The sequence below is a fragment of the Myxocyprinus asiaticus genome, chromosome 1 (assembly GCF_019703515.2).
Source record: "Myxocyprinus asiaticus isolate MX2 ecotype Aquarium Trade chromosome 1, UBuf_Myxa_2, whole genome shotgun sequence".
In the NCBI taxonomy this organism is placed as follows: domain Eukaryota; kingdom Metazoa; phylum Chordata; class Actinopteri; order Cypriniformes; family Catostomidae; genus Myxocyprinus; species Myxocyprinus asiaticus.
The window spans coordinates 17404954-17415932 of NC_059344.1; the positions used below are offsets into that span (position 1 = coordinate 17404954).

At 36.1% G+C, this 10979-nt stretch overlaps 1 protein-coding gene across 1 annotated transcript; it reads left to right on the forward strand.

Moving 5' to 3' along the window:
* Nucleotides 1-2950: 2950 nt before the first annotated feature.
* LOC127453140 (uncharacterized) lies at nucleotides 2951-9175 on the forward strand. Its single transcript, XM_051719362.1, has 2 exons — nucleotides 2951-3051; nucleotides 7558-9175. Exon 2 carries the CDS (start codon nucleotides 7820-7822, stop codon nucleotides 8774-8776), a length of 957 nt encoding a protein of 318 aa, XP_051575322.1. The 5' UTR covers nucleotides 2951-3051; nucleotides 7558-7819; the 3' UTR covers nucleotides 8777-9175.
* The last annotated feature ends 1804 nt before the right edge of the window (nucleotides 9176-10979 follow it).

Genomic DNA, 10979 nt, shown 5'->3' on the forward strand with positions numbered 1-10979 from the left:
ATTCTACCAAATCCCAAAAAGGCCAAAACAAAATCTCACCCAGCTTCTCAACGCTGCACAGTTTTTCCAGACCCAACAGGAAAAGATGCTTCTTCTGGACTGGAGCTGGATGGAGAAAAATGCCCATCTTGCCTTCACTGGGTCCAAGGTTGGCCAAATTGTTATGTCACAGATTTGTTATGTCACACATTGCATTGAATACTGAATCATTTGATTCATTTGAATGAGACGTTTGAGTCAGTTGAGTGAACAGTCATTTGAACTAGTCCTTTGAGTCAATTGGATGAACAATTGTTGTTTCAATGAACAGTGTTAGGCAGGCCTAAACTCTCCGCTACACACTGCTGTCACACAATTGGCTGGTTAGATAATCGCATGAATAAATACACTGGCGGCCAAAAGTTTGGAATAATGAACAGATTTTGCTGTTACGGAAGGAATCTAGTACTTTAATTCACCAAAGTGGTATTCAACTGATCACAAAGTATAGTCAGGACATTACTGATGTAAAAAAACAGCACCATCACTATTTGAAAAGTCATTTTTGATCAAATCTAGACAGGCCCATTTTCCAGCAGCCATCACACCTTATCCTTGAGTAATCATGCTAAATTGCTAATTTGGTATTTGAAAATCACTTGTCATTATATCAAACACAGTTTAAAGCTATTTGGTTCGTTAAATAAAGCTTAACATTGTCTTTGTGTTTATTTTTGAGTTGCCACAATATGCAATAGACTGGCATGTTTAAAGGTCAATATTAGGTCAAAAATGGCAAAAAAGAAACAGCTTTCTCTAGAAACTCATCAGTCAATCATTGTTTGAGGAATGAAGGCTATACAATGCTTGAAATTGCCAAAAAACTGAAGATTTTATACAAAGGTGTACACTACAGTCTTCAAAAACAAAGGGCAACTGGCTCTAACCAGGACAGAAAGAGATGTGTAAGGCCAAATGTACAACTAAACAAGATCTCTAGTTTGAGAAATAGACACCTCACATGTCCTCAGCTGACAGCTTCATTGAATTCTACCTGCTCAACTCCAGTTTCAAGTACAACAGTAAAGAGAAGACTCAGGGGTGCAGGCCTTATTGAAAGAATAGCAAATAAAAAAAACACTTTTGAAACAGAAAAACAAAAAGAAAATGTTAGAGTGGGCAAAGAAACAGACATTGGACAACAGAGAATTGGAAAAGAATATTATGGATCTTAACCCCATTGAGCTTTGTGGGATCAGCTAGACTGTAAGGTGCGTGAGAAGTGCCCGACAAGACAGCCACATCTATGGCAAGTGCTACAGGAAGAGTGGGATGAAATGTCACCTGAGTATCTGGACAAACTGACAGCTAGAATGCCAAGGATCTGCAAAGCTGTCATTGCTGCACATGGAGATTTTTTGATGAGAACTCTTTGAAGTAGTTTAAGTTATATATATATATATATATATTATTATTTTTTTTATTTTTTATTTTTTATTCTAATAGTTATTTTTCAAGTTATTAATGTCCTGACTATACATTGCGGTCAGTTGAATGCCACTTTGGTGAATAAAAGTACCAACTTCTTTCCATAAGAGCAAAATCTGTACATTAATCCAAACTTTTGGCCGCCAGTGTAGGTGTACAGGGGGGTATTCCAGAGAGCAGGTTAAGTGACCCAGGTAAATTTACTCAGAGTAAGCGGATAATCTCAGCTTTCGGTTCCAAAAGCTGAAGTAACTTTCAGGGTATGTTAGTAGCCATAGCAACTTACTCACTGAATATAACCTGCTCCGGAGTAGGTTATGTTCCACAGTAGGTTATGTTCCAGAGTCCGTTTATTTTAGGTAGATGTCAGTAAGTTTCAGAGGTTGTCAGCGCATGCATTCCCTTTTCAGTAGTGACACAGTGGGTGTGGAAATTCAGATAACACACAATATTACACTGTTAAAGCATTATTATGGTAAACTGCAATCTTTAACTCACAAATCTTCTTTTCTCCAGCATTTCCAGTCTCACACACCAACGTTTTGCATTCTAAAGTGAGCAAATTGTGTACATTGTGCTTTACCTTTTATTGGGAAGTTTTTAATACTATAATATTTTTTTACATAGAACACATTGGAAAGGCCTTCACTCCTTTCTTTGTAAAGAGAGGGCTTTGTGTATTTATATTTAGCCCTTCTAATAAGTAATTTTATTCAATTATATTAATATTATTAACATATCTATAAATATCATAGAATAAATTGTAATAGCACCCACTTTCTTTTTTACAGTTCCTTCAGTCAGTGAATATTAATGTTATTTATAAAATGACATTCCATAGTATCAATATGCAGGTAATGTCTGCCAATTAAAAGCTTAAGCAATTAATCAATCATTCTTCTTCTTCACTGACTAGAAAATAAGTGATCATTTCACAGACCACAGATATAGAATAGAGGTTTTATTTCTTTTCACTTCAATTCATATACTGTACATATAAATGCACACATTTCCAGACTTGTTCATTGTACTCTCTTTATTATCTGAAAATACAAAGAGACATGCTGTCATTTAGAGTCACCTACAGTGCCCTCCTTTAGCTGGTGGTCAAGTGATTCAATAAAAAGATGTATCTTTCTGATGCTCAGCTTCCTCTACTTCATCAGAAGCTGTATATGGTCCTTGAAACACTAATTTGTTTGAACTGGATCTTTGATGGCGAGTCTTCCCATGACACATTGCATGTTGAGGATTAGAACAGATACTTTCTATTCAAAGGAAGGATATTTGCATTTAATTCCTAACCTACTGGTGATCAAACACACACACACACACACACACACACACACTCTCTCTCTCTCTCTCTCTCTCTCTCTCTCTCTCTCTCTCTCTCTCTCTCTCTCTCTCTCTCTCAGAGGGTAGAAGTTGGAGGGATCCTTTCACAGATGACAGTTGTAAATAATGGAGTTCTCCAGGGAAGTGTACTAGGTCCTCTTTTGTTTTTGTTATATATAATTGATTTGCAAGCTGCTTGTGATTGTAACTTGTTTTTACAAGCTGATGATTCTTCACTATTGGTTTCAGGTAAGGATGCTTGTAAAATACAGGAGAAATTAGGTGAGGAACTCAGTAAGGTAAGAGACTGGCTTTCAGAAAATAAACTTTTACTACATCTTGGCAAAATGGAATCAATGCTATTTGGATCTAGATATAAATTACATAGGGCTGCCGAGTTGGCTGTCAAGGTCGCCGACTGTGTAATTTTAAATAGAGCTTCAGTCAATTATCTTGGTGGCATTCTTGACAATAGCCTAAGTGGCGCAAGTATGGCCTTGAAAGTTCAAACAAGGTTAATGCCAGGACCAAATTTCTTGCTAGACGTGTTGGATTTCTGGATAGAGAATGCTTAAGTTTACTTGAATCATGTTAAGTGCAATGCTATTTTTACTATGCTTGTAATTAGTGGATGTGTGATTTGTCTCGGATGTGGATGGAAAGTTTACAAGCATCTCAAAATAAATTCATTAGATTCATTTTAGGGGTTCAGCATTTTACTCATGTGGATGAAACCCATTTTAGACATCTTGGCTGGTTGCCAATTGAATGTAGAGCAGTTCACCTTAAACATAATATAGTAGATAGATAATCAACAAAAGAGCTCCAGTTTATTTGAGTACTTATTTTTCAAAGATTAGTGAAAAACATTGTTACAATCAGCGTTGGGTAATGTTACTTTTAAAAGTGACTAGTTAGAATATCATGTTACTCCTTAAAAAAGTAACTCAATTAATTAAAAAGTTCCTTTTTATGGAAAGTAAAGCATTACGTTACTTTTGCGTTACTTTTTTCCTCACCGCCACTCTCTCTTCTGCTGTGCATTCAATACAAATATAAGATATATGTAGAAACACTACAGGTCATGCTAGCTACTGTACAATACTCATGTCAGTAGGTCTTCATGTCATATTTATAATAAAGATTCAATAACTGAAATATGCATGATTTTTTTTCATCGACATGGCAGCCAACATTAATAATGAAGAATAACCACTGCCTTACCTACAGCAGCAAAGTCCAACACTTGAACCTGCATCATATATTTCATCATGTGCTGTGCACATCGACAATGCCAATGAGTCAACTTCAGAGGTTTTTCAGAAGTCAGGATAAAATTCAGTGGGGAATGCCAACCTAACATTTTCAAGGAATAATCTGATGAATAAATGAATATTTTTGACTTAAGTCATCTCAGTGCACACTTGTTTTGAGCTGATCCACGGTGTGTACAGACGCCACTGGTTGATCGCATACAACTGAAAACGTGCAGGTTGATACAACTTGAATGGAATCGTTTTTAATACTTCCAAAATTTCTTCACAACTTTATGTTTCACGAATCAAATTACTTGTTTATTATAGAGCAAAAATGTCGAATATTTTAAGAAATTAAGAAATTTTGTATGTGTACACAAACTATGTAGTACTTTGCTTGCAGCTGCTGATCCAGAGTCAGCTTTTCTCATCCCATTCTCCCAGTTAAGGGGAGCTGTATCACGAAGCAGTTCGGCTGCACAAGTCAGTGAATTGAGTGAGCATTTCACCCTGTATATCATGCTATGGCCAGTGGAAGACTAGTTTTATAATCCCTCTGCCTAAACATGTTTACTGTTTTTTTTTAATGCAGCGTGTATTTACACATGAATCAATCGTGTTTCACTCAACCGAATGTTGAATGTTAAATGGTTTAACAGATCAGTTTGGATGCAAACTGATCCTAGAGAAGTAGTTACGGGCAGCTTTAAAACAAAGAAATTCGGATGCACAAATAGTCAGCGTTCATTCCGCATTGTATGTATCTGTATAATTATGCCGTGGTCATGGGGAGACTTCTCCGGCTTATTCCTGTGCTATATTATACCATGAAAATGTGTGTTTACACACTTTTAAATGCAGCTTACATAAATCAATCGTGAGAATCAAAGTATCACTTACTCGAATGTTACATTTTTGACAAAATGTTGCCTTATGAGAACACATTTATTAACTTTTGCTGTGATTGTCATGACAATGGCAAAGATTATGACAGCTGCACAAAAAAATCCACTGCTGCAAATGATGAGTACAACTGGATTCCACTGAAGCATTTTACATTCCTTTACCAGCAATATTTTGCCATTTTTAAAATATAAATCTCAGGGTGGGCTAAAAGAAGACTTGTTGTGCTCTGCCCATCGCTGATAAGCATGGCTCATACTCTCTAGAACTACAATACCCATCATGCGCACACTACAGTGCCCATCATGCACACACATACTACAACTTCACTGAACATCTCTAGGAAGCCTCCCACTCTCTAGAACTACAGAGCCCATCATGCCCCTCCTCGAAGTTTGCACACTTTTACTCAGGGAAAGGAGAGGTGTACAAAAGCAACGTTTTACTTATTTAAAAAAATAACTCAGATATTATGGTCTAAAATAAAAAAAATACTGCATTACTTTACACGTTACTCGAAAAAAGTCATCTGATTACGTAACGCACGTTACTTTATCGCGTTACCCCCAAAACTGGTTACAATTCCAGGCAGAGTATTATGGATCTTACTTTATGTCACTTTAAAATCATGTACGGCCAGAGGTCTTTTGAATCCTCAGGAGCACAGGTGTGGAATCAGTTACCAATGCATATCAAGTGTATAACAAATATGGTTGGTTTTAGTCTGAAAGTTAAAATACTTTTTTTTTAGATAAATTTACTTTTTGATGAATTGTATTTTTTAATAATGAGTAAATGTATAATTGTGATATTGTATTGTACGTGTGGACATTGTATGTGAAGTAGTACTATCGCTGCCAGTGTATCTATCACCAGGAATGTCATCTATATTATGTAATATCAAGGACCACAATGGAAATATGTTTTTAACTTTATTGTGTTATCCTTGACAATTTGAGTTGTGATTCATTTAAATTTTTATTGTCAAATAAATCTAATCAAAGTAGAGCAGGAGCAGGCTGGTTGAAAGGAAGTGCTGCTTCTCTTTGGTAGAAAGTGTTTCATAGCTTTCGACTGCAAAGCCTTCCACAGTGTTGCCAAAGAGACCATCAGGCAACACCGGGGTGTCGAGGAAGGCGGCTTTTCTGTGAGCGTCAGTCAAATGTGCCTGTCCAGGACCACCAGGTTGCTCATTGTTTTCCCAATGGCCTAAGCGGTAGCTTTCGTAGCTCGCAGTGGCAAATTTGTAGCAGTGAGGAGTTCCTTGAATAGCTCTGGATCGGGGCCTTGCTTATCTATTTCCTTTAGGAGCTTAGCCTGAAACACCTGGAGCACCGCCATTTCATAGTGTGCTGACCAGCTTGTCCCTCCACCGTTTAAGGTCTTCCAGCCAGTGCGGACGTCAGTCGACACGGCTTGTAGGGGTGGGAGGGGCGGTATTTCCGTCTCATAGTGGTAGCCGGACAGAGGTGTGCTGCAACCGCTTGTCCTACCGGAGGAAGCTTTGTGTTGACTTTTTTCTCAGTGTGGTTCACCATAGTAAAAATATCTAAAAATCCTTAAAACAAGATCAATTTTATTTATCAAATTATGGTGAGTCTTCTCACTGCAGGCGCTAGTCATATAGGCGTTGAGTAGTCCTGTCCGCGTCTCGCAGAGATGATGGCGAAGCGGAGAGGGTTTCCAAGATGAAGATATCCTCAGTCTTGAAGGAAGAAAATTCTGAAGAAATAGCATTCGCACACCCGCTTAAAGTACATAGGCCAACTGCGCACCTAGGAAAGGCAAGGCAAGTTTATTGATATAGCACATTTCATACACAATGGCAATTTAAAGTTTTTTACATAAAAAGGATAAATAAAATACAAGATAAATAAAAGATTAAATGTTAAAACCAGTTAATAAAATGATGCAGTGCAATTAGAGAAGAAATGCACAGCTGAACAGATGTGTTTTCAGTCTGGACTTGAATGTGGCTACTTTTGGAGCATATCTGACCTCTTCAGGAAGCTGGTTCCAGCTGCAGGTGGCGTAATATCTAAACACTGTCTCACCTTGTTTTTAGTGAACACTTGGTATTTCTAACTGACTTGATCTTAATGATCTGAGAGGTCTGTTAGGTTTATATTCAACAAGCATATCTGCAATTTATTTAGGTCCTAGGCCACTGACTGATTTATAAACAAGTAATAGTACCTTAAAATCACCTAAAGGGGCGGGGCATAAACACCATTGCCAATTACAGGATTACCTATTGTACATGGGTTTCAACTAGGTCGTCGGGGAAGGGGGATTCCATAGCAAGTTCTCGCAATGACCGAACCAGATACCATAATTTCTGGTTCAATCCCTAATATGTTTACAAACTGCCATAAGTTACAAATATTGGCAATACTGTAATCACAGAAATAGGTAATGATAAACATAAATCTGCATATAGATATAGGCCAATTTATTAAAACTACCTAATTTCTTTTTGCTGCCCATCTACTTGTTTGGCTCCTTACTATTCTATATGTGAAAAGTTTATTTGTGCTTTATTAATTGCTAAATATAGTCCTAAAATCACAAACTGTCTAATACATTTACCATACAGAATCACTCCTCTCAATATGAATAAAGGGAGTGGCTGTCACAACAAAATATGCGGTATAGAGACAAAATCCTCTCAACACACTTCAGGCTGTTTGGATACGTGTGCAACTATTCGTGTGTGAGTATGGGTCGATTTTTTTTTCTCTTTGGAAAACTTAAATGTCTACAATAAAATGTTATGTTTTTAGTTTTGTTTATATACCAAGCAAATGTACAGTGTTTTGTTGTGTGTCTAGTTTTGACTGACTAAAAACACGATAAGTATGCAATCATTCCACATACATAAACTATATGTAAAGATTAGTTTTACCTTTATTCCATACAGAATACTTAAGAAAACAACCTCACTAAATATGGCAGTGAACAGCACTACTGGCTTTTTTTCCAGCTGCACCTCCCACTCTGAAAGCAACTGTTCTGGTGATGTGTTTTATGAATGCATGGACTCCTATCCATCAAATGTTCTCACTACATTCAGTGTACTACTGAACGCCATCCTTATGCTGCCTCTGAACTGCTGGATTCTGTGGCTGGCAAGAAGAACTACAGGTGCTGCATCCTCAGACTTTGTAATTTTGAACCAATGTGTTGCAGAGGTCATTGGTAACTCTTGCATCATTATTTTTGTGTTGGGTGCAATGCTTAATAAGAAAGCTCTTACTCTTATCTCTAGTTACATGTGCAGTATATTCACAGTGGGTCGACCACTCTTTCAAACCTTTTTCTGTGTGGAACGTTACCTGGCTGTAGTCCATCCACTGGTCTACCTAAGATACATTAAAGCCCTTAAGATAAAACTGCCATTTGTTGGGATGGTCTGGCTGATAATCCTGATATTTGGATGGGTAATTGTGGATTCCTACCCTAAAATGCCTAATTGGTTCTACATAGGACTGTGTCTAGCTATGTTAGTTGTGTGTATAACTTGCTCTGCCATGATTTTGTGGGTTTTGAAGAAGCCTAGGCCAGGGGACAGAGAGAAAGAGGGATCATATCAACTAAAAAGAAAGGCTTTTGTAGCCATCACAGTCATCCTGATCACACTGTTGTTTGGCTATGGGACAGCTGCATGTGTTTTTGCACTGAGGGATCAACTTCCATATCACACTTATTGTTTAGCTCTAAGTCTAGGTTGGTGGATACTTATTCCAAGTGGTGCAGTTCAGCCATACCTCTACCTGTCAAAAATTGACAAGTTGCCATGCGTCAAAAACCTTTAATCTATTCAGTGGTGTCTGTCAGTACATTTCTCTTATTTCACAATCCAAAGAACAATGTATCTTGTATTCAATAAACCTTAAACTACTCCATCAAATTCACTGTAATTTTGTTATAAATGATCATTATACAATATTGTTTTGGAGATATATTAGTTGTGTTCCTAAAGAAAACAGATGCTTTTGTAAAGTAATTTGCAAGTGGCCACCTTCTTAAATATAATATATGCAATATCTGACACTTACCACTTTGCCATTCAAATAATATCAGGATATTTGTACAGTTTGTTTATTTTAGGCAATAGTACAACACCATTTGAAGATACCAGCAGACTGTTGAATAAATATGAAAATACACGATGCCTTTCAGGTCCCTAAATATATACTGTCAATTGAACTGCTATTTACATGTCATATTTTACATTATTCTTAAATATATACTAAACCACTAAATGATTTACAATATATATTGTATTGAAAAATTACAACCTGTTAAAAATAAGAGACTAATTATTTTCAATAAAACTGTTGTATCCAAAGCAAATGATCAAATGCTCTTATCCATCATTATTCACTACTGACTTGGCATCTTTGTCTGCATGTGGCTTGGTGTCTATGGACACCTGGTGAATATTATTCTATCATCAATTTTAGATCATTTGAATACAAACCTATACTATTATTCTATTGTTTGGGGAAAAAGTACAAAATATCTGATCTAAGCCAGCAAGACACATAAAGGGATAGTTCACCCAAAAAATGAAGATTCTCTCATCATTTACTCACCCTCATGCCATCTCAGATGTGTATGACTTTCTTTGTTTCCGCTGAACACAAACAAAGATTTTTAGAAGAATTTCACAGCTCTTTTGGTCTGTACAATGCAATTGAATGGGTGCCAAAATTTTTAAGCTCCAAAAATCACGTAAGTCAGCATAAAAGTAATCCATAAGACTCCAGTGGTTAAATCTATATAGCGATATGGTAGGTGTAGTTGAGAAACAGATCACTTTTACATTCTTCTTCTCGTGTTTTTGGTGATTCACATTCTTCATGCATATCACCCCCTACTGGGCAGGGAGAATAATCTCAAGCAAAAACATACTTAAATAGTGATCTGTTTCTCACCCACACCAATCATATCACTTCTGTAAATATGGATTAAACCACTGGAGTCGTATGGATTACTTTTATGTTGCCTTTATGTGCTTTTTGGAGCGTCAAAATTTTGGCATGCAAGTCATACTTGCATTGTATGGACCTACATAGCTGAAATATTCTTCTAAAAATCATAATTTGTGTTCTGCAGAAGAAAGAAAGTCATAAACATCTGGTATGGCATGAGGGTGAGTAAAAGATTAGAGAATTTTCATTTTTGGGTGAACTATCCTTTTAAGAATTGACAAAATTATCATTTAATATTATAAAACAAAAGATTACTTCATAATATAGCTAATATTTGATAACAATTTACCACAAGGTTGTATTTATTAAAATTAGTTAACTACATTAATTAACTAACAATGATCAATTCTTTTTTTCAGCATAATAATCTTTCTTTATTCTAATTTAATACATGGGTGATTCTCAGATTACAGGCATATTTCTGTCACTGGGATGTATTTCTAGGAAAAACACATTCACAAATAGTTCACACAACTATTTTAAATGTCCATAGTCAGTTTAGACAAAGACAGATCTAGACTTTTTTATTGTAAGATCATTATTTTAGTGTATTTTATTTATGTTTTATGGTAGAAAATGCATGTTTTGGTGTTGTCCCCAACCCTGAGTTTCAAATATAATGCCATATTCAAATTAAAGATTTCCTACAAAATTTTGCCATTTTTTGTGTATTTTATTTAAACATTGTTTAAGCTACCATATTATTAGCAAATTTTAAGTATACATTTGTTCTTTATTTTCTTTTAATTTATACCTGTCCCTTAATGTATCCGTCTTTACCAACACACTCTACATAATGCACTGAAATAAAGTTTTTTTCAACATTAAGTTCACTTGGTAGCCATGGTAACTTGAGATCCTAGTGGAGCACATGTCTGTCAAGAAAGGAGACTGGTGTTTTGATGTCCAGAAAGGTAAGAAAATGTACTCCTTATTCTTAGTGATAGACATTTACATTTATTATGTGTCAACACCAAACAAGATATATTTTTGTTAACAAATTATTTTGATGACTTTTTAC

Excerpts from the sequence above, each read along its gene's own strand:
- LOC127453140 (XM_051719362.1), top strand. The coding sequence starts at position 7,820 with ATGCAATCATTCCACATACATAAACTATATGTAAAGATTAGTTTTACC.